Source organism: Clarias gariepinus, chromosome 16 (genome assembly GCF_024256425.1).
Source record: "Clarias gariepinus isolate MV-2021 ecotype Netherlands chromosome 16, CGAR_prim_01v2, whole genome shotgun sequence".
Taxonomy (NCBI): Eukaryota; Metazoa; Chordata; class Actinopteri; order Siluriformes; family Clariidae; genus Clarias; species Clarias gariepinus.
The window spans coordinates 26410164-26435643 of NC_071115.1; the positions used below are offsets into that span (position 1 = coordinate 26410164).

The 25480-nt window shown below is 34.6% G+C and overlaps 1 protein-coding gene and 1 gene segment (V, D, J or C); both read right to left on the reverse strand.

The window, feature by feature from the left end:
- The window catches only part of LOC128544253 (hemicentin-1-like), a gene marked incomplete at its 5' end in the record, with an annotated part of 29634 nt that extends 8284 nt beyond the window's left edge, over positions 1–21350 (reverse strand). The window contains 15 exons of the mRNA XM_053514306.1: positions 118–411; positions 494–784; positions 7632–7949; positions 8035–8322; positions 8964–9269; positions 9560–9853; positions 10000–10287; positions 10908–11213; positions 11504–11787; positions 11886–12231; positions 12852–13157; positions 13447–13743; positions 13826–14116; positions 16019–16324; positions 21284–21350. Coding sequence (XP_053370281.1) covers positions 118–411; positions 494–784; positions 7632–7949; positions 8035–8322; positions 8964–9269; positions 9560–9853; positions 10000–10287; positions 10908–11213; positions 11504–11787; positions 11886–12231; positions 12852–13157; positions 13447–13743; positions 13826–14116; positions 16019–16324; positions 21284–21350 — 4282 coding nt within the window. The remainder of the gene's footprint in view (positions 1–117; positions 412–493; positions 785–7631; positions 7950–8034; positions 8323–8963; positions 9270–9559; positions 9854–9999; positions 10288–10907; positions 11214–11503; positions 11788–11885; positions 12232–12851; positions 13158–13446; positions 13744–13825; positions 14117–16018; positions 16325–21283) is intronic.
- On the reverse strand, positions 5265–7625 carry LOC128544687 (Ig mu chain C region membrane-bound form-like). The segment is given in 3 exon segments: positions 5265–5846; positions 6083–6391; positions 6742–7625. Coding segments are annotated over 3 exon segments (1116 nt in total).
- Positions 21351–25480: the final 4130 nt, after the last annotated feature.

The window sequence follows — 25480 nt, forward strand, 5'->3', positions numbered from 1 at the left end:
GTTTAAACAAGTAATATTTTTGTGCCAGCATTGCAACTCCCATCACATTTCAAGTTTTAAATAATGTAATGAACAGAAAAGATGATAACTGAGTTTTACATCATATATAGAACTTACCTGTCGTTTTGATAAAATCTTGTATTGTTTGAAAACATGGATGTTCAGCCCTGCAGGTTATTGTCCCTGATTTTGTCCAGTCTTCTACAGAAATAGTCAGGTTGCTAACAGTGGACTCATCCTGTCTCTTACTGTTACTGTCTCTGTCTGATTTTTTATTTCCATCTACAAGCCAGGACACTTTAGGGTGGAACACAGTCTCAACAACACAGGAAACTGTTACTTGTTTATCTGTCAATATTGACCTGAGAGGAGGTTTCTCTAGGTGTATCCGTGGTTCAGAATTTGGATGGCCTGAAATATATAAGAAGTTGTTCACTTTCACTTAGACAACATGAAAGATTTTTATTTTGCCTTGTATTTGTGTGGAACTGACCTTTACAGATGCTCCATGTTTGATTGTAGGTTTTATCCTTGTGTGTGGCGCTGCAGGTGAACTCTTTGCCTTCATTCCACTGTTGTGCATTAATGCTGATTTGGCTTAGCATGGAAAACTCATTGTTCCCCTCATTGTTAAATTTTTTTGAAGTTCCTTTCTTACCCGCTTCCCAATTAATATTAATCACTTTAGTATGAAAGTTATCCAACCAACAAATCAGAATAATATCATTCGTTGTTGTGTTAATGCTGGTGCTGATGCTGATGCTGGGTGGAGTCACAATCATAGCTATAAACAATGATAATATAGCAATTTAAGAACATGGCAAATATATTTTATAGGCAAATATAATATAAATAATTTATTTAATTTATATATAAAGCATGGTATTTATCAGTTTATCGCTGTTTTTCTCCTCTTAGTTTTACTGCATGAAAAATTATAATAAAAAATTATTTTTAAAATGAATAAATATAGCAGACCAATCTTGTGTTTGTGTTTTATTTACAGTTTTCTCTGTTTTTTTTGCGGTGTGGCAAGAGGTAGCAGTGCAGGATAAGCTACAGTGAGCACAACAAACAGCAGTTGAGAGCGTTAGGCAAGAGGTGGTCCAAAGATAAATGGCAAAAGAAGAAGTGAAAATCATCTGTATTACTGAGATAAAGTGAAACGCACCTGCACAGGAAGAAGTGTTAAATTTGCATGCATTGAGAGACCATGTACACCCAGTTTTTTGCATACATTAAGTATACTGTAATTAAAATAAAGATGTAGAAAACAATAATTGCATATTTTTGTAAGACATTTATTTGAGATTTAAGTAAAAGCATGAGAAAGCATTAAACTTTTAGATGACAAAAAGTGTTTACAGATATATGTGGAAAGTAGGCAGTAAAGTTTAACTCAGAACAGTATGTTGAAAAAAAAAAGCGAGAAGACCAAACTCATTTCTGATAGTTTCTGTAGTCATTTAACCTGAAAGAAAGAAAATAAAGAAGATTAGACCATGAAACTGTCATTTATTGTGGGTACAACATTATATTTTAAGTTTTACTGCCAATAATAAAACAAAATCCCACACAGGACACACATGACTTACTGTAAAGCTTAAAACATATTTTCCTTGATTCTTATTTGCATTTAACATTTACTTTCACCCTCCATGACATATCAAAACTGTTATTTTATTTGTAGCATAATTATTTAAAACATTATTAAGTCAAACAAAATTATCTGAAAAGCACTGTAAGTCAAATTGACAATTACATTTGATTAGAAAGCCAATTTGTTATTGAATTGTGTTCTTTGTAGAGGCCTACAATAAATATAAAGAAATTCGTATAATTCTTATAATTCTATAATTAACTCTAACAGTTACAGTGTTAGGAAAAGCTTAGGTTTGTAACTATTAAAACTACTACAATTATTATTATTTTTATTTTTATTATTATTGTATTATTGTTTATGCTGTTTAAGTGTGTTATTTGGTTATTTGTAAACAATTTTAAGTTGTCCTATTAAAAAATAGAAACAGTACATTCAGTGTTGTAGAACATCAATGAAACTATGTAATTATGAGGAAAACAGAAATAAATAGTATTTCTTCCATCACCCCTTTTTTCTCTGATTTTAATTAAAAAATAATGACATTTTTATGCAACACATGCAACACTACAAACCTCTCTAATTGAAGTAAAGTTAATGTTATTGTCAGAGCTGCTGTTTTAGAAATCCTCTTCTATAATTGTTTTGACCAAATGAACTTTATGAACAAATAACATTTTAGTAATTATTACTTGCAGCAAGAGTGAAAAATGGAATTTAAAAAAACTATATTTATATCTGCCTGTAAAATTATTGTATATCAACAATATACACCAAGTTCAAGTACATTGCCTGTCCCCCTGTTAAATTTAAAGCATTTCTACACACAGTGTGGTACTAAACAGGTTATAACATAATTTATTTTTTCCCTTATGGCATATTCTAGGACATTCATGCAATGATTTATCAGGCTCAAATTCCAAAAGGGTGGTTCTAGGAACATGAGGATTTATTTTGAAACATGAATTGGCCACCGCAGAGTTCTGACCATAACCCCTGTGAAAATCATTGGAATGTGCTGGTGATGACTTTCCTGAGCTCGCTTTATGTCAATACATGGTCTCGGCCAAAGTATTATACTTTACAAGGAAATTAACGTTGTGACATTGCATAAGGTTGCCAAAATAATAACAAAGTGAATAAATGCTACAGGCAATCTAAGGACGTCTAAGAGTGTCGAGATTTTTTGACCAGGCAGAGTATTTGCATAATACTGTATAGTTTTTTCCCCCAGTATGCCTTAGTTCACCCTGTTTATGTTTACTGGAACAGTTCTCACCTTGATTACAGTTACCCCGATGCTGTAGAAGAGGGTGATGAGGAAGAGAAATACAAATGTTAATGCAGTGTTTGCTCTGTTTTCATAATCCATTTCTGTCCCATCGTAGAAAAGGTCCAACAGCACCAGGCCATCTGAATCCGTTGGCATCCATCAACACATACAAACACACACATACACACACAAACACACACATATAAAAAAATTAATCACCTGTCCTTAAAATAATTTGCAATATTTGCCCTTCTTTGTAGAACTGCCCAAGTTGGATTAAATTTGACGATGACCATTTGTGGACTGCAGTTTTTCGAGTCATTCCACAAATTTTAAATAGGTTTTAAAAATTCCTCTGACTAAGCCATGCAAGGATATTCACCTTTTTCCTCTTTTAACCATTGTGCGGTCAGTTCTGCTGTGCGCTTTGGCTTATTGTTATGTTTGTGACAGTATTTTCCCCATCCATTTTCTTTCTATCCTGACAAATGCTCCAGTCTCTGCTGCAGAGAAACACTCCATAACAGGATATTACCACCTCTATACTTTACTGTTGAAATGGTGTTATTTGGATGGTGAGCTGTATTGGATTTCAACCAGACATACAGTATTGTTAGGTTTCAAATAATTAAATTTTTGTCTCAACTGACCATTTTTGCAAAGCTCCAAATTTTAAATTTTTTTTTTCTTGCAAGCATCCCATATAAGCCACATTTGTGGAGATTTTATGATTTTGGTGTCACATGCACACAATGACCACGCTTTTTGGATTAAAGTGCTGCAACTGCTGTAGGGTTGCTGTACTGTATGTCCCTTTGGTAGCCTCTCTGACCAGCTTTCATACAGTTTGGAGTGATGTCTTGATCCAGTAGAGAGTTTTTAAGTTTTTTTCTCTCTAAAAAGACATTTAGCTTATATTTATTAAAGAAGTCATTAGTGTGTCTGACAGTAATTACTCAAGCTGGAATGGATGGCTGTGCACTTTGTGACAAGTCACATTATTGTGTGTGCTTCAGAGTGCATGAGTCTGCACCCAGCCATCATTTCTTTCAATTATTTATTTATAATGGCACTTTCTGACATGTTTATTCCTAACATATCAGTGTATTTTTGGTGCGCTGGGATGAGCTTTCAAATCTTTGCATTTGCAGCCTTAGTAATTTGACCCATGATTAGGTAGAAAACTAGTGCTTAAGCAGGGCCTTATCAATGGGTGTAATGCTAAAATCAGTTAAAATCAGTTAAAGGTTTTTGTCTTTTTTTTTTTTATAAATTCAGATTGATGTGTACAATATTATAGTACACAAATCAGCCATAACAGTGCAACACAAGAAATTATGGCCAGTATTGTTTACGTTTGCCTTTTACAACCTGGGCAACTCTGGCACCAGGACCTTGACAACAGATCCTTTGGGTGCTGTGGAGCCTCAACGGGTCAGACTTGTTTGTCCAGCACATCCCATGGGTACTCAATCTGATTGGGATCTGGAGAATTCTGTGGCTGGGTCAGACTGCACTAAGTATTCCGGGACGTTTCTATTGTGTCCAGTATTGCCTTTTTTCACCTATTTGTGCTGCATTAGCATTTCTAAATCATTGGACCATACAGGCTGGCTGTTGCTCCCCACAGGCATGAGTGAGCCTTAGTTGCCTATGATCTTCTCAACAGTTTACTGGCACACAAGGCATAATCAATGATATTAATGTTTTGTGGTATTCATGAAATGGCCAATGTGTGCATCTAAATATCTCAATTATTTTTTATAATGAAAGTTTGTTTAGTTTTTCTTAGGTACACATGATATCCGTGACCCAACCTGTCAAATGAAAAAGGAAGAACAAAAGTCTTTACATTACAAGAGGCACTGAATGTCTTGGCTTGCTGGAGATAAAACAGTATACTGTAAAACTAAGCCATTAGAACATTTTTATTTATGGACTTATTAAGGATATACTGTATTGAAGGGTAACTAAGAATGAGCAACAAATAAAGCTTGACAAAAATATTACATAAAAGCAAACACACAAAAACACAATGTGAAATTGTGGGGGAAAAGTTTTGGAGCATCTGTTATTATCATAATTAACAGACTTAATGTTTTATTAAGTTGTTTGCCTTTTTTTTATTTGATTAAATTGTTTTTGATAGGTATTTAAAGCCAATAGTACATATTTGTCTTTTTTGTATTGTATATTGCAATTGCATTTTGGGAAAAAAAGCAGTCAACTCTTTCCCATAAATGCTGATGATGAAGGAGGGTCTTAAAACAGCTTTACGTAAAATGTCTTAATTCAAAGCCAGTCAATGTGAAGACCATTATTTTTAAAAGATGTTTAGATCAGGAAATTGGTGTAATGCAATATTAGAATATTTCTGCACTGCACAGGATACATGCTGAAAGATTTTTTTATTGTCATTGTTTCAGTGTGATATTGCATTGGGCATATTCCAAAAACCAAAAACACACAAGCATCAGACAGACTGGAAGGACAATGACATTATGTTATTTGAAAAGAATAAGACGTAGAAGACAAAAATCTAAAGAAAACAAGCATTAAAAGCAGATTACACTTTTTAATACAAGACAGAAGGTGCGCAGCTTTGGGGAACATTTAGACTGAGATTCACTAAGGTGGGTGGATTTGAATTGTAAGCGATGGATCTGGATATGTGGCGCACAGGGTCCGCGATGGACTCATGATAAACATTGCAGGTGAACACACTGCCATTGGTCCAATCAGCAGTATTGACAATCAGCTGGCTGTATGCTGAAAAGTAGTTGTCCCTCTCAATAACCTTAGTGGTGTTCTGCTTAAAGCTCACCACATTGTCCACTTGTTTATCATCAACAAGCCAAGACACAGCCACCTCCTGAGGGTAGAACTCTTTAACATAGCAAGTCAGGGTCACCGTTTTCCCCCCTGAGCTCTCTGATGGAGCGAGCAAGTAAACCTCAGGGCATTTCCTGTTGCCTACAAACATGAAATCACAGTTAACAACAAAAACATAATAATATTTCTTATGCTGCATTGTTTCTTTTTGTTTGGGAGCACTGGTCACAAATAAACAACAAAGAAAAAAGCTTTTACATATAAATATATTTAAAACTATTAGATATAAGAAAGCTTTTTATGCTTCTTAATAAACCTCACAGCTTTCTCATACAAAGTAAAAGCAAGAATGTAGAAATAGTAAACACATTTCCTACCATTTTCTCTTTGGTAGTCTTCTTTAATAAACCCCTGAGCAAATGCTGAATGAAGAACCTCACAGGTAAATTTGGTGCCACTATTCCACTCTGCGTAAGAGATCGATGTGGTGAGTGTGACTGCTGTCTTCCCAGACACGTCTTCTTTAGGTAGTGAAGTGGTCTCAACATCGTTAACAAACCACCTAATGCCAGTGAAACCTTCTGGTCCTTCAGCCTTGCACACAAGGTCGCCAGATCTGTTGATGAGAATGTCTCTGTTTAAAGGTGGGATTATTGTCACCTTTGGCTGCTGCTGATCCACCAACACTGTAAAGAAGATGTAGAAATATATTTTTTAAAAGAAGCAAATTAATTTTTTAATCAAACAAACAAAAAAGGACAAACAGTGAATGTACAATCTGAAAAGTACCATCAAATCTGAATTTTACTGCACTGCCATGTCATTCAAAGTAAAGGACAAATGATCACATAAAATGTCAATTTATAGCATTTAACAAAACTTTGTGGTGTTTCAATCTAAAAAAAAAAATCCTCATATTATGGTATAAGAATAACACTGAATTCAAATGCTATAAAAAGGCAATTTGTAAAAATTAAAGTAATCATAGTCATAAAAACTAAAAAAAAAAAGAAAAAAGGAGTAACTTAATACGTACCATGACTTGCCCCTTCGGACAGATTCTGTGCCTTGTGCTGGAACTCGCACTTAAGTGGAGAAGATGATTCGATCCATTCATTGGCATTGAGTTCCAAAATGCTCATGGCAGTGTAAGTATCTTTCTCTTTGCTTAATATAGTGCGTTTGACCTTATTATTGAGGTTTATCACGTCATGGGTCCACTTAAATGTGTGTGATTTAGGAAAAAATTTTGAAGCTAAGCAGATGAATGTAGCGGTTCCACTGTCTAATTCTTTTTGAGTTGGAGTTGTTAGAAGCAGAGTTGCAGCAAGGTCTGCAAAACAAACACACACATCTGTATGCAGCAGAAATGGACACAGCAGGTACACAGCAGGAATAGATTGTTTTGCCACAGTATATGAAAGCCACAAAAGTCCTTTTTTCATATTTATAATAATGGTAAATTCCCAATTAAAGTTAACAAATAGCTTGGAAAGGAACTAAATATTGTAAATAAGCAAACTGCTGTAGCATAAGTGTGATTTGATAACTGATCATTTTTCTACAACAGCACTCATCATGTTTTAGTCCATACTAAAATAATTATGGGTAAACAAATGCCATGTATAGTATTTTAGCAGGGACAAGGAGAAAACTTTATACTTGAGAACCCATTCAATTATAATTTATTAATCTTTAAAATCTTATCACTTATAACTGATTGTCACAATAAACTTGTGCATTTTGATAACATACTGTGGCAACACACATGCGAGACGTCATAAGCATCAGATTAAAAAAGGAAAAGGCTTTGATTAGCATTGACAGAGAAAGAGCACAAATCATACATAAGCTCATTAAAATGGATAGCCCTTTTAGGAATAATCAACTTTTCGTCAGTCATTTTAAATGGTTAAAGCTACTTGCCTTTGGTTTTAGAGGTGATGTATGTCTGTGCATTGGAACAGGGGTGTTTCACCTCACAGGAAACATTTTCATAATTTTTCCACATTTTAGCTGGAACACTTATAACCCTTTGAACACTCTCTGTTCCATTTAAGTGGTTTTCGGTTTTATTCACATTTGCAGACACGTTCGCTGTTCCTACTTTGCAGCTAACTGAGAAGTCCTGAAGCCCGTGGCCCAACAGCAGACAGATGACAGAAACAGGATCCTCCTCTGGCATATCACTCATGGAGGGACCTATCAGGTAAACCTGTGCACTCCGAGCGTGATCTGAAGTGACTGGAGATAAAGAAATGACATTAGCATTAGACACTCCTTTGGATTTTGTTTAAAGCTCATGAACTTATTCTGATAATTACAATACCTGCACAAAAACTGGTTAACTTCTGGACAGTTTTCTGACGACTTTGGTCATTGACTTGGCAGGTGAAATTAGTTCCACGTTTCCACTCTTGTTCTGTAACTGATAGCTCACTGGACACCTTCACACGTCCATCTGCATTCATTGTTACTTCATTATCAGGATTCCCCACAGATTCAGGGAGCCACTTGATCTCTGGGTTAAGCCCAGTTCCATAGCAAAGAAGTTTTTGTTTTCCTGATGCAGATTTATCCGCACTGGATACAGCTGACAGTTCCACTGAAGGGTCATCTGGAGAGAAGGACATTTATTACGTCTAAAATCCATTTTTTTTATCCACAAAGATTTAAACCATCTAGAAAAGTCACCTAAATATTATAGCAAAGAAATAAATACATAAAAATTCAAATGGCCACTAATGGAAATTCAATGGGAAACTAAATACCCTGTTCTGTTTCATATTTACAAAAGGCAGACATTTTACATCACACTTTTTATCACAGTGATAAAAGTAATGCAGAAAGTTTTACTTTTATGCGCAGCATGAAAGGATATGAAGCTTGTGGGATAAAGAATGCATTCATTAACCTAAACAAAATGAATTAAAGCCTTAATAAATTAATTATATATTCGGACATGTATCTGATTTAATTTCTAAGAAAATATAGAGACCAACAATATTATCTGTACAATCAAGAAATAGAAAACAAACTTTTCTTTTTACATCTCATGTTGAGACCATTTACTGTATAAAATAGATTGATGAGATATAATGGAGGAAAATTGAGAGCCAGAATTCACACATTACACTGAGTGTGCTGGTAGTTATACCAGTGTTCTCCCCTCCTCCCCCACTCTTTTCCAGTATAATTTTAAACTAGATAATGCCAGTAGTCAAGCAATTAAGATATTGAGATTGAAATTGTGCTTACCAAAAAGGTTTACTATAGAATTGGACTTCCACTTCATGGAATGGCTTTTCTGAATCTGACAAGTAAAACGGGTGTTATTGGTGCGATGTGTTTTGGGTATAGTGAAGTGTGCAGTCACTGTGTCCTGTTCTTTTAGCAGATTCACAAACTGAATTTGTGGAAACTTCTTATCATTGGCCTGGAAGGTGACAGAGAGTTCACCAGAAGGCAGACTGCTTGCAAAACACTCCAGCACTGCACTGTCACTCTTCCCTACGTCTGCAAGACTCCGTCTGATCACCACTGTAGGAGTTTTCTGCACAGTTTCTAAGGTACATAACGTAGTCACATAAGTTAGAATGTTCAACTGAGGTGAAATATTTTTAAATTAACTTACGTTTTCAACATGAAACATTTTACATGCACACATACAATATAACTGTGTTATATTACTATAACTGTGTGCACAAGTAAATTTAATAAGTGCCTATAATATTATTGTTTAAACAAGTAATATTTTTGTGCCAGCATTGCATCTCCCATCACATTTCAAGTTTTAAATAATGTAATGAACAGAAAAGATGATAACTGAGTTTTACATCATATATAGAACTTACCTGTCGTTTTGATAAAATCTTGTATTGTTTGAAAACATGGATGTTCAGCCCTGCAGGTTATTGTCCCTGATTTTGTCCAGTCTTCTACAGAAATAGTCAGGTTGCTAACAGTGGACTCATCCTGTCTCTTACTGTTACTGTCACTGTCTGATTTTTTATTTCCATCTACAAGCCAGGAAACCGTCGGGTGGAACACAGTCTCAATAACACAGGACAAAGTTATTTGTTTATCTGTCAATATTGACTTGAGAGGAGGTTTCTCCAGCTGTATCCGTAGTGCAGAATTTGGATAGCCTGGAAGATATAAGAGGTTGTTTACCTAAACTTAGATATCATGGAAGATTCTTATTTTGGATGTTTTTATGCAGGACTGACCTTTCACGGTGTATAATATTTACATTTTGTATAAAGATCATAAACTTCTCTTAATATTACAATACCTTCACAAATATTGATGGTCTTCGGGATATTTTTAGTAAGACTCTGATCTCTGACTTGGCAGGTGAAATTAGTTCCACGTTTCCACTCTTGTTCTGTGACTGATAGCTCACTGGACACCTTCACACGTCCATCTGCATTCATTGTTACTTTATTATCAGAATTCCCCACAGATTCAGGGAGCCACTTGATCTCTGGGTTAAGCCCAGTTCCATAGCAAAGAAGTTTTTGTTTTCCTGATGCAGATTTATCCGCACTGGATACAGCTGACAGTTCCACTGAAGGGTCATCTGGAGAGAAGGACATTTATTACGTCTAAAATAAAAAAATTTTATCCACAAAGATTTAAACCATCTAGAAAAGTCACCTAAATATTATAGCAAAGAAATAAATGCATAAAAATTCAAATGGCCACTAATGGAAACTCAATAGGAAACTAAATACCCTGTTTTGTTTTATATTTACAAAAGGCAGACATTTTACATATCACTTTCTACCTCAGTGACAAAAGTAATGCAGGAAGTTTTACTTTCATGCGCAGCGGGAAAAAGAATGCATTCATTAACCTAAACAAAATGAATTAAAGCCTTAATAACTTTTTTATATATTCGGACATGTATCTGATTTAATTTCTAAGAAAATATAGAGACCAACAATATTATCTGTACAATCAAGAAGTATAAAACAAACTTTTTTTTGTACATCTCATGTTGAGACCATTTACTGTATAAACTAGATTGATAAGATATAATGAAGGAAAATTGAGAGCCAGAATTCACATATCACACTGAGTGTGCTGGTAGTTATACCAGTGTTCTCCCCTCCTCCCCCACTCTTTTCCAGTATAATTTAAAACTAGATAATGCCAGTAGTCAAGCAATTAAGATACTGAGATTGAAATTGTGCTTACCAAAAAGGTTTACTATAGAATTGGACTTCCACTTCATGGAATGGCTTTTCTGAATCTGACAAGTAAAACGGTAGTTTTTGGTGCGATGTGTTTTGGGTATAGTGAAGTGTGCAGTCACTGTGTCCTGTTCTTTTAGCAGATTCACAAACTGAATTTGTGGAAACTTCTCATCATTGGCCTGGAAGGTGACAGAGAGTTCACCAGAAGGCAGACTGCTTGCAAAACACTCCAGCACTGCACTGTCACTCTTCCCTACGTCTGCAAGACTCCGTCTGATCACCACTGTAGGAGTTTTCTGCACAGTTTCTAAGGTACATAACGTAGTCACATAAGTTAGAATGTTCAACTGAGGTGAAATATTTTTAAATTAACTTACGTTTTCAACATGAAACATTTTACATGCACACATACAATATAACTGTGTTATATTACTATAACTGTGTGCACAAGTAAATTTAATAAGTGCCTATAATATTATTGTTTAAACAAGTAATATTTTTGTGCCAGCATTGCAACTCCCATCACATTTCAAGTTTTAAATAATGTAATGAACAGAAAAGATGATAACTGAGTTTTACATCATATATAGAACTTACCTGTCGTTTTGATAAAATCTTGTATTGTTTGAAAACATGGATGTTCAGCCCTGCAGGTTATTGTCCCTGATTTTGTCCAGTCTTCTACAGAAATAGTCAGGTTGCTAACAGTGGACTCATCCTGTCTCTTACTGTTACTGTCACTGTCTGATTTTTTATTTCCATCTACAAGCCAGGAAACCGTCGGGTGGAACACAGTCTCAATAACACAGGACAAAGTTATTTGTTTATCTGTCAATATTGACTTGAGAGGAGGTTTCTCCAGCTGTATCCGTAGTGCAGAACTTGGATAGCCTGGAAGATATAAGAGGTTGTTTACCTAAACTTAGATATCATGGAAGATTCTTATTTTGGATGTTTTTATGCAGGACTGACCTTTCACGGTGTATAATATTTACATTTTGTATAAAGATCATAAACTTCTCTTAATATTACAATACCTTCACAAATATTGATGGTCTTCGGGATATTTTTAGTAAGACTCTGATCTCTGACTTGGCAGGTGAAATTAGTTCCACGTTTCCACTCTTGTTCTGTGACTGATAGCTCACTGGACACCTTCACACGTCCATCTGCATTCATTGTTACTTTATTATCAGAATTCCCCACAGATTCAGGGAGCCACTTGATCTCTGGGTTAAGCCCAGTTCCATAGCAAAGAAGTTTTTGTTTTCCTGATGCAGATTTATCCGCACTGGATACAGCTGACAGTTCCACTGAAGGGTCATCTGGAGAGAAGGACATTTATTACGTCTAAAATAAAAAAATTTTATCCACAAAGATTTAAACCATCTAGAAAAGTCACCTAAATATTATAGCAAAGAAATAAATGCATAAAAATTCAAATGGCCACTAATGGAAACTCAATAGGAAACTAAATACCCTGTTTTGTTTTATATTTACAAAAGGCAGACATTTTACATATCACTTTCTACCTCAGTGACAAAAGTAATGCAGGAAGTTTTACTTTCATGCGCAGCGGGAAAAAGAATGCATTCATTAACCTAAACAAAATGAATTAAAGCCTTAATAACTTTTTTATATATTCGGACATGTATCTGATTTAATTTCTAAGAAAATATAGAGACCAACAATATTATCTGTACAATCAAGAAGTATAAAACAAACTTTTTTTTGTACATCTCATGTTGAGACCATTTACTGTATAAACTAGATTGATAAGATATAATGGAGGAAAATTGAGAGCCAGAATTCACATATCACACTGAGTGTGCTGGTAGTTATACCAGTGTTCTCCCCTCCTCCCCCACTCTTTTCCAGTATAATTTAAAACTAGATAATGCCAGTAGTCAAGCAATTAAGATACTGAGATTGAAATTGTGCTTACCAAAAAGGTTTACTATAGAATTGGACTTCCACTTCATGGAATGGCTTTTCTGAATCTGACAAGTAAAACGGTAGTTTTTGGTGCGATGTGTTGTGGGTATAGTGAAGTGTGCAGTCACTGTGTCCTGTTCTTTTAGCAGATTCACAAACTGAATTTGTGGAAACTTCTCATCATTGGCCTGGAAGGTGACAGAGAGTTCACCAGAAGGCAGACTGCTTGCAAAACACTCCAGCACTGCACTGTCACTCTTCCCTACGTCTGCAAGACTCCGTCTGATCACCACTGTAGGAGTTTTCTGCACAGTTTCTAAGGTACATAACGTAGTCACATAAGTTAGAATGTTCAACTGAGGTGAAATATTTTTAAATTAACTTAAATTTTCAACATAACACATTTTACATGCACACATACAATATAACTGTGTTATATTACTATAACTGTGTGCACAAGTAAATTTAATAAGTGCCTATAATTATTGTTTAAACATTTAATATTTTTGTGCTAGCATTGCAACTCCCATCACATTTCAAGTTTTAAAGTATACAAATGAACAGAAAGGATGATAATTAAGTTTTACATTTTATACAGAACTTACCTGTCGTATTGATAACATCTTGTATTGTTGTTTTTAAACATGGATGTTCAGCCTTGCAGGTTATTGTCCTTGATTTTGTCCAGTCTTCTACAGAAATAGTCAGGTTGCTAACAGTGGACTCATCCTGTCTCTCACTGTTACTGTCTCTGTCAGATTTTTTATTTACATCTACAAACCAGGACACTTTAGGGTGGAACACAGTCTCAACAACACAGGAAACGGTTACTTGTTTATCTGTCAATATTGACCTCAGAGGAGGTTTCTCTAGGTGTATCCGTGGTTCAGAATTTGGATGGCCTGAAATATATAAGAAGTTGTTCACTTTCACTTAGACAACATGAAAGATTTTTATTTTGCCTTGTATTTGTGTGGAACTGACCTTTACAGATGCTCCATGTTTGACTGTAGGTTTTACCCTTGTGTGTGGCGCTGCAGGTGAACTCTTTGCCTTCATTCCACTGTTGTGCATTTATGCTGATTTGGCTCAGCATGGAAAAGTCTTTTTTTTCCTCATTTTTGAATTTTTTCTCAGTCCCTTTTTTACCCGCTCCCCAATCAACAGTAATCGTTTTAGGACTAAAACCATCCAACCAACAAATCAAATCAATATTCTTGGTTGCTGTGTTAATGCTGGTGCTGATGCTGATGCTGGGTGGAGTCACAATCACAACTATAAACAAAGAGAAAACAATAATTCAGAAACATGGCAAATATAGTTTATGCTCAGTATACCTTACTTCAAGTTTTAATTTTAATTTTTGTATTTTTTATGATTCTGGCACAACAATTTTTTAAGGAACTCTAAAGGTTCTAAGGTTACTTTGTTAAACTGTAAACATTACGATAATGCTGTTATCACAAGAAATATGAGTGGAACTCATGTGTCACAAGAAAACCAAAGATCAGTGTACACCATTTTTTAAGTGCGTTGTGGCAGGTGCTTTTTTAAACCTCTGGACAAATCAGGTTATAATTTGGGTAAGAAGAGTAAAAAATACGCCTTACTAGTGATATACACTGTTCAAAAGTTTTAGAACACTTGCAAATTTCTTTGTTTTTGTTTAGTGATTTATTTTCTACATTCTACAACAATACTGGGGATTTCAAAACTATAAAATAACACATATGGAATTAGGTAATTACGTAACAACAACAAAAACAACAGTTAGTTGTTATTTTAAGACACAGAGGTCAGCCTTTCTGTAATAGTTCTTGCAAAAACAGTATTGTCAAGTGCATTTGCAAAATCCGTCAAGCACCATAATGAAACTGGCTCTCATGAAGGCCATCCCAGGAGGGCGAGACCAAAACCTACCTCTGCCGCAGACAAAAAGTTCATTTAGAGTTATCAGCCTGAAAAATGACCAATTAACAGCACCTCAGATTAGAGGCGTTATAAAGTCTTTATAAAGCATAAGTAGCAGACACATCTCACCATTAACTGTTTAAGAGGATTAATGCATTTTTTGGATGCCTTCAGCATTCCTTTACAATGTAAAAAGAAATAAAAATCAGGAACGGTCATGGAGTTAGAAAGTGTTCTTAAACTTTTGAACAGTAGTGTATATATATATATCATACGTATATATAGGTGTAAAAATTTTTAGTTTTTGTTGTCAGCAATCTTTAATTCATTCCTTTTAATTGTTTTTTTTTTTTTACTTTTTTTTCATTAAGTTGTTGCTTGTGGGAGTTTTCAAAAACAGAACTCAATGTAATGACTGATGCAACTGTTATAAGCTCATAAACTATTAGTATAAAATGTAATATTTATCACAGTTTATCATAAAAATGTAGACATATATTCTGTTAACAGTCTAATTTCATGTCATTTGCATAGTTTTCCCAAAGAATAATGTCACACTGAAACCAAAAAGCCATAACAATCTACCAGAATATGAACACTTAGCCAGTGTAAACAGTGAAAACAGTGTTGTATGTGAATTTTTTATTTTTTTTTATTCTCTAGAACAGAGTCTGATTAGTTGCGTTACCACATCTATCTATCACAATTCAGTGATTATAGTTGGTTTTAGCTCTTCTATTTAACTGATGAAGCTTTACCGGAACTTCACTTTAGTGTTAGCTCGAACTGTGGTGAATAAACACTTTCAGATAGAGCACATAAGTTAATCATATTATATTTCGATATCGATTTGATTGCTTGTTTACTATGCATAGTATATAATACATTCATTGCCAATTTCATCAAATACACCCAGCATAGTTAGTAATCTATTGCAATCTATATGCTGTACATTCCCTTGTCACTGGGAAGGTACCATCATAATATGTAGGTTACATGTGACCAGGGAAGGTACATGTAGAGTAAAACTTCACATGTAGCCTACATCAATGTAGCCTTAAGGTTCAATTATTTTCATGTTCCCTCAATGTACCTAATGTTGTCGCCTTGACGTTACCTCACCAAGGAACAGGGAATAGTTTGGAAACATTTTCCCTGTGTGTGTGTGTGTGTGTGTGTTGGTCAAGGGAGATTACATTATATAAAAATTGGCTACTCATTGCTTCTTTCCAAATGACCCACAAAATGGTGTTTTGAAGTGTTTACCTGGCTTAACCAAGTCCGCCTTTTTGGTTCCGACGGAATTAGAGACTTCGCAGGTGAACTTCTTGTTCGCGTCCCAGTCAGAAGCCCTGACGCGCGCCTGACTCACCGAGGAGTACTTTCCGCTCGCGCTCACCGTTGGGTATTGTATAATGTCAGTCAGCGCGCGGCCGCTCGCATCCTTCCAAACGTACCTCAGTCCATCGCCGGTTGCCAAGTCGCGGGTGACGCAGCCCAGAGTGACGAAACCATCAGGGGACGAGCCGCACTGCCACACGGGAAATAGGGACCTCGGGGCTTCTTGCTTTGCTGTATATACACAGCCAGACAAACAGAAGCCAGACACGATTATTATTATTATTATTATTATTATTATTATTATTATTATTATTTGCAATCAACAGTTTTCTCTACCAACAATCCATCATTTTCAACTTTCTAATATTTTAATTTATTCTCACATCTAATAATTTTATATGCGCTTTTCCTGTACTAATTCATACGATATTAAAATTTTACTAATCTACTATTCATTAAGTTCTATGTATACATGTACACACACACACACACACACACACACACATAGACTATATTGCCAAAAGTATTTGCTCGCCTGCCTTCACGTGCATATGAACGTCTAATTCTTAATCCATAGGGTTTAATATAATGTTGACCCACCCATAGCAGCTATAACAACTTAAAATTTTATGGGAAGGCTTTCCACAAGGTTTAGCAATGTGTATATGGGAATATTTGACCATTCTTCCAGAAGCGCATTTGTGCATTCTTAAACTCGCTTATCCATGTCTTTATGGATCTTTCTTTGTGCACTGCATGTTGTAACAGGAAGGGCAACAGGAGGTTGGGAGCATAAAATTATCCAAAATGTCTTAGTATGCTGAAGCATTCGTCACCCCGGAGAACACGTCTCCACTACTCTAAGGTCCAGTGGCTGCATCCGATGCTTTGCGTTGCACTTGGTGATGTGAGGCTTGGAAGCAGCTGCTCGGCCATGGAAACCCATTCCATTAAGCTCTCACTGTGATCTGAAGTCCAAAAATCTGTAGCTTTTGACTCTGTAGAAAGTCGGCGACCTCTGTGCACTATGCGTTTCAGCATCCGCTGACCCTACTCTATGATTTTACGTGACCTACCACTTCGTGACTGAGTTGCTGTTGTTATCAATCGCTTTTACTTTGTTATAATACCATTAATAGATGCCTGTGGAATATTAAGTAGCAAGGGACTTTCACGACTGGACTTATTGCACCGGTGGCATTCTATCACGCTACCACGCTGGAATTCACTGAGCTCTGGGGGCGACACATTCTTTAACAAATGTTTGAAGCGGTTTACATGTCTAGGTGCTTGATTTTTTTACACCCGTAACCATGCATGTGATTGGAACACACGAATTCAATGATGGGTGAGTGTATACTTTTGGCAATATATACTGCATTGCATTTACACATAAGGCACATAAGCGTTATTATAAACTCAGCCTTACACTTCAAACAAACTCCGTACGCACATATGCATTAAATAACGATTTGTTTTAACATTCTGAGAGATAGAGAAAACAAATAAGATCACTAAATTCGCCCTTTTTCCGATTTAATGAACCATATTTTTTACGCAATGGTAACACCCTGGTATTATAAAAACTAAATTTAGTCATGCGAAATAAATTACTTATGGTTAGACCGAACAATTTTACTGTTCTATTTTACACTGATCGCTCAATTTACTATTATTTACTGATAGAACTGATCGCACAACAACAACCATTAAATAAATACATCAATGAATATATTATTATTATTAGTAGTAGTAGTATTAGTAGTAGTATTAGTAGTAGTAGTAGTAGTAGTAGTAGTATCATCTATACACAGCATACACAACAACAACAACAACAACAACAATAATAAGAAAATTAGAATAGTAAAATCACTTAAATAATTTGTCAGCATTTGGTAAATGGCAATAAGCGGAAAAAACACGTCAAACTTTTTAATAATGGAACTTTGTCATGCACAGTTTATAAGACGTAATAATAATAATTCACTTACTTTAAAGATAACCATCTATAGATGGCCTATATATTGTTAAATTCGTTTTTATTGTCTCTTAACATTTATAGATAATTTTTTCAGGTTTATATTTTAGATCTTTAATTATCTCTATCCTAAATATAAACACAGAAATTAAGCGCTGAATTACTTATCGCTTGTTACGGTAAAGCTTTGCCTTTTCCCCAGAAATCAAAAGCCCAGTTACCATGTGCACCTGCTTTTAGCACATCTCGATACATTTATTTAAACGAAACACACATAAACCCAACTAAATTATGGATTGTTATCTCGCTTATTGACGCTTAAGTCTACATAAGACATACAGTACTATATAAAAGCCAACCAAGACAATAATGTGCTTTGTTTAAAAAAAAAAAAAAAAAAAAAACATATTGTAGCGCGTTTACGCTGGTGTTCCATCAGTTATGCTGGTTCACCAGCTGACCCAGCTTCAGGTAAGAACTAACTAGTATTAACCATGATTTATTTGCTGGTCTATGCTGGGTTTTTCAGCACTTAACTTTTTCAGGACTAAAATGACTTTAAAATGCAAAATCGTGAACTTAACAGTTTTCAAGTTTGAAACTCAAAGTGTTATTTTTCGTTGTGTTTCACAAACATGTAGTACGAGCTAAAAGTTAAGCATCAACGCGCATAAACATAAATACATAAAAAAGTGTGCTGTTATTTTAACGGCAATAAAATATACGTCTTAAGTCTTAACAAAAGCAACAGTTACCGACGTTATCTTTCCCCATTAGTAAAAAGCGTAGTCACAAATTTTATCTAATATCGTACAAAAAGACCTTGCTGTCCGAAATGTTACTCAGAAAGTCTAAAATTTCCTCACAAACGCACACCAAAAACATTTCTCAGCGTTAAATAACCACGTCGTGTCATTTTCTGACGTATTTTAAACATATGAGCATATATTTCTCTTGTTTATACAATCAACATCTGTAAACAAAACAATGAATAGAAAATAGACTCGCTCATATTTTTTTTATAGTGATATGGATTTTTTAAACGGAGTGTGACATTTTCACATAAAAAATATTTGTTTAACATTTTCTAAAGCATATTACTAAGTTCGTTTTTTATAGTCCTATAACTATTTACAGAACTTTTCCCATGTTTACATTTTAGACCGTTAATCAGCGTTAATATCTTTAGCCTAAATATAAACACATAAATAAAGTTGACATAAAAGCGCTGAATTAGCTGTACCCTGTTTCCCAATAATCAAAAGCCCAGTTACACAGTGCTCCTGCTTTCAGCACATCTCGATACATTTAACGAAACTAAACTGAACTGAAATAAACACAACTAAATTATGCATTATAATCTCGCTTACTGACCCTTAAGACGTACTACATAAAACCCAATTAATAATGTGCTGTGTTTTAGCTATAAAAATACATATTAGCGCGTTTACTGCTCTATGGTGTGGACTAAAAATTACATTAAAATGCAAAATCTTGAACTAAAGAGTTTGAAACTCGAAATGTTATTTTTCGTTGTTTTCCACAAACAGGTTAATGGTAAAACATCAAAGCGCAAAAAATAAATGCATAAAAAGTGTACTGTTAGTTTAACGCCATGGATAAGTTATTTTTCGTTATTTTCGCTAATGTTAAGACATCAAAGGGAAAATGAATGCATAAAAAGTGTACTGTTAATTTAATTTTAAAAATCTTACCAGAAACAACGGGGACCGACGTTACCTTTCCCCGTTAATAAAAAGCCTAATCACGGTGACCTAAATCTGATCTAATATCGTTCAAAAAGACGACATATCCGAAATATCTACACTGTGGGTTACTCATAATGTCTAAAATTCTCCCACAAACTCAGACTCAAAAGCATTCGATTTTTGCGTTTTTCAGCGTTAAAGAACAACATCGTGTCATTTTATGACATATTTTAAACATACCAGCATATCTTTTTTGTTTATACTATAGCAAAATACATACATGAAATAAAAAATAGATTTGCTCATATTTTTTCATAGTGATATGGATTTTCTAACGAACTGTGACATTTCACACAAAAAAACATTCGTTTAACATTTTCTAAATATAAACACAATGATAAAATTGAAGTAAAAGCACTTAATTACTTATAATATAGTTATGTTAAATAAACACAACTAAATTATGGATTATTATCTCGCTTATTGACGCTTAAGACGTACTACATAAAACACAACCAAAACTTAAAATAATGTGTTGTATGTTTAAGCTAAAAAAATACATATTGTAGCGCATTTACTGCTTTATGGTGTGGACAAATATTACTTAAAAATGTTAAATCTTAAACTTAACAGTTTTAAAGTTTCGAAACATCCAAAAGTTTGATGTTTTAACATTACAGGATAATATTAAAACATCAAAGCGCAAAAAATAAATACATAAAAAAGTGTACTGTTAGTTTAACGCCATGAATAAGTTATTTTTCGTTGTTTTAACCAAACATGTAGTACAGGCTAATGTTAAGACATCAAAAGGAGAATAAATACATAAAAAAATTACTGTTAATTTAATTAATAAGACAAATGTTCGTAAAATGCGTAGTCAAAATGACATAAATCTCATCTAACATTGTTCAAAAAGACCTGTCCGAAATATCTATGTTACTCATAACGTCTAAAAATCCTCACAAAACCCAGACCAAAAAAAAAATATATATATATATATTTTCGCGTTTCTTAGCGTTGAACAACCATATCGTGTCATTTTATGACAAAAAAAAAACATATCAGCATATTGCTAATTACAACAGGGTATCTTTCTTGTTTATCCGAGCAAAATATGTAAACAAAACATTCAATTTAAAAAATAGATTGGCTCATATATATTTCATTACAGTCATTGTTTAACGAAGTGTGACATTTTCACTGGAATAATTCCCTAAAGCATTATTTAAGTTTAAAAATATAAACAAATACAAACCTTTTCTCCCACTATTTTTTAGAGAAGTATAATTTAAAGAGGTTTGGCTTTAATTTCTTACCTGAAGTCACAGTCACAGACGTTCCTGCTCCCAGTAATTAAAAGCTCCATTACAGTCATCAGGTTTAAGATACTATTCGTACTCATATCTGACCCAGAGGTGCTTGGAGAATATTAATATATATATTTTTTAACTGGTCTAACTTTATGGTTATATTAAACGTGACAGATAAATAAATTGCTACCTCTTGTCACGGTCACTGAAGTTCCTTTCCCCCAGTAGTCAAAGTAGGCGTAGTAGGAGTAGTCACAGTGAATTAATTAGCCGATTCTCTGTACAAAATCTCTGACAGGGTTTTTGCAGGGCGGTCACCAATTTCTCTCTAATTTTTCTGAATTAACTACTTACCCTGCCTTACAGTGCTCGTGCTCCGATATATTTCAAATATTCGTAGATAATCGGTATTTTTGAATGAATAAAATCGAACACAGTGGACAACAAAGCAAGAGGTCACAGTCACAGTATCACATTGGTTAATACTTCAAAGCAATAGTGCAAAACCCGACATCTGTACCTGTAAGTCCAACAAGTACAGTATTTTTTTCCACCAAACTTTCTGTACTGTATTTTACTCAGTTATCTTCTTGATTTCCAAAATTTTTGAACTAATGTGAATCATCTACGTTCCATTATGATATCCAAAATTAATCATTTAAATTATAGATACATAATTATGAATTATTCCTATAAATTATTAATAAATAGCATTATCAAATATTTCAACATTATTAGTTACCATCATCATCATCATCATTAACAACAACAACAACAACAACAACAACAATAATAATAATAATAATAATAATAATAATAATAGAAATAATAATAATAACATAATAATAATCTCTGACTTGGTTTTTGAAGGCTGAGTTTATGAAAATTAATATCCATGTGAGACACATGTGAAAGTTGTTCCTTCAGGTTTGGCTGGAGTTTTAATTAATCTACACTGTGAATGGTCAGCGATAGAAATTATATACTGTAACACTATACAGTATGCAATAAAGAAAACTACATATTGAAAATGCCTGTGTTTGGACAGATGCTATATTTTCCTTATACACAGAGTAATCTTCTTTGTTTTTTGGCTGTTACCTTTCAGAGGCTGCCACAGCGAATCATCTGTCTCCATCTAACCCTATGCTCTAGTATTTGCTTGGCAGTTTCAAACTTGGCAGTCCTCTTTGGTCTTCCTCCTGCTTGGCAGTTCCTACCTCAGCGTCCTTTTTTTCAATATGCTCACAATCTCTGCTCTCATGGACATGTCCAAACCACCTCAATCTGGCCTCTCTGACTTTATCTCCAAAACATCCAACATGGGTTGTCCCTCTAATGGACTTGTTCATCCTATTCATCCTTGTCACCCCAAAATAGAGACTAAACATCTTCATCTCTGATATGTACCTCTAACTTTGCCTCCTGCTTTTTTTTTTTCCAGTGCACTTACTGATACTCCTTTATAACACACCTAACACTTTTTTTCCACCATTCCAACCTGCCTGTACATGCCTATTCACCTCCTTCCACACTCTCTGTCGCTCTGCGTTGTTGAAAATAAGTCCTGCACCATCTTTACTTCTGCTCCCTGTAGCCTTACCATTCTACTTGGGTCCTTTTTATTCACACATGTTTTCTGTCTTGCTATGACTAAACTTTCCTCTGCTTTCCAGAGCATACCTCTACCTCTCTAAATTTTCCTCCACCCGTTTCCTGCTCTCCAAACCGCATTGCTGCTCAATAATGCTCACCTCTGCCCTTAACAGAGCTTTCACTACTCCTGCCCAAAGCTTCATTGTGTGGCTCATCAGCTTTATTTCTCTGTAAAAAAATCACTGTAATGCAGCAGATGTGCAAACCACATATTACAGTACTTGCATCCTACCAGTAAAAGCCAAAGAAAATAATGCCCCCCTACCTTAACTTTCATACTCATTAAGTTGAGGTTATCTCAATCATATAAATTAACCTGCAGGTACATTTGCTTGTTACTTGCTGTTATCTGATTCCCAGAAAAAAACAGAAAAAGCTAAATTAATCAACTAGTTAGTTGGTTTTAAGATAAACATGGTGGGATCTACGTTTTTTCCCTATTTTGCAATTTAAAGGTGCCACGATAGAAAGCTTTGTCACTCCAACCTGCAAGCGCATCAAGCGCTTTTTTTTAATTGGTTGTCTTCACACCTGCAGCACTGATCGATTCAGGGGCTGCAGGCAACTTCATTGACATTATCTTCGATCTCAGCTTTTCCACACCACACAGTATATATCCATTATGACAGATGGAGATTCATGCCTATATTGTTACTAAAAGCAGTAAAAGCTGACAGTTTTAAACTGTTGAATGGAATTAGACTCAAACAGGCAAAAGGTCTCAAAACATAGTCACTGCTAAATTACACGGAAAACACACTTGTTAAGTTCATGAAGTGAATTCTAAGTGTAACTATATAGGGCAGTGTTGGTTATTGAAGTTAGTGATGGCTGTGTTCGTAGGCTGCAATGCATGTGAAGTGGAGTTTGCTGTAGATCCCAACGGTGACCTAACTGGTGGCAATGCTATCACCGGGAACACCATTTCACATTGTTGTTTTTACAGCAATAACTGGACAGGGGACTATAGTGGTGCATCTGGAATAGCCTACCATTTATCTGCCTTAGTAATTCAAAGTGGGTGTCAGTACAAGTACTCAGAGTCTTAGTTAAATTTTGTTGCATTTTAGAGTTGTGACTAGCACAGGGACCTTTGAAGAGACATGTACTGTATATAATTTCATTACGCTTCTGTAGCAAGATACCTGGTAAGCTAGTTTTGTGTACAGCTATCTGTTTAAATGGAAGTTTCTAATAACATTTTTGCTCTTTTAACAATACTGTCAGGAATGGTCTCTTGACCCTGGAGGTGTGAGGCCACTGTGCCCCCCCAACATAAAATTTATCATCACAAATAAATAATGTTATCAGTATAAAATGTATGTATAAGATAACTATATAAAAAAGAAGCACTTTTGTCAGTACATTGATCAGAACTCGCACTTTCAATGATATCTTTACATTTCATACATTGGAGGACCAGAAACCAGTCTGTCCAGCCAATTTTGGCAAAGCGTCACGTAAAATTGGCTGGACAAAATTTATTGAAAAATTACTAGTAAACCAGGTGTAAGATACTCAACTTTACACAATTTTACTTTTTTGTATTAATAAGAAAAACAAGCAGATGTGTACATGGGCTTCACTGTGAAATAATAATATCACTGATTACATTAATGCTGATCAGCTTATTTTTTTTTAGCTTTTACCTTTTAACTATTTCTACAACTATTTTCCAGTCAATGACAGGTACTAGTATGTATATGATATAATTGTAATTGATAAAAAAAATTGATAAAAACAATGTAGTTTTTTTTTTTTTAAAAAACAAAACGTACCCTGAGGCATACAGTACAGTATATAAACAGTTTGACATCAGAATAAAAAGTCATATTATAAAAGATAGGGACTTTTTTATGCATGCTTTCCTTGTAATTGTAAAAGCAATTACAACAAGCAATTATATAACAAACAAAAACAAGCAATTAAAAACAAGCAATTATTACACTCATGAATTCTTGATTTGTTGATTTGATGTGTGTTAAGAATTCTGCCTGCACTGTGTATTTAATGTATGGTCATTGGTACTACAGTTGGTGTTCATAGCGTTAATCAGGAAACACCTGCATCATGAAGTACAATGTCTCAAGTTTACGGACACTTGTTTGTTTATGTTATATATATATATACACACACACACACACACACACACACACACACTGGACCCGCACCAACAACTTTGCTGGGTTGCTTCCCTGACTCAGCTTGCATGTTTTTAGTTTATTCAGATAGCTAGACATGGAAAATTGAGGGTCTTGATTCAAATTTAGAATTCAAATTTTATTTGTCACATACACAGCAACATATGCAATGCAATTATTATACTACTGTTTGTGACCTTAAATAGCAAGATTCCAATACAATGAAAAGAAAAAATAAATAAAAGGCCACTAGGCAGGGTAAACCCTGGACAAGGTGGCAATAAATCATAGGGCACACCCAGTAATAGGCAATTTGCTATGAAAATTACATGTCTTGTGACTGTGGGAGGAAACCAAAATACCCAGAGGAAACCAAGCAAGCATGGGGAAAAAAATATGCAAACTCCAAACACAAAAAGCAGTAGTGGCCACAGTGCCACCAGATAATTTTTTTTATAAATAAACACAAAATAATAATAATTTTAATAATAATAATAATAATAATAATAATAATAATAAACCTTTTGGTAAATTTCTAAAAAATGATACAAGAGTAAATTAAATTACAATAGAAATACATGCATTAAACA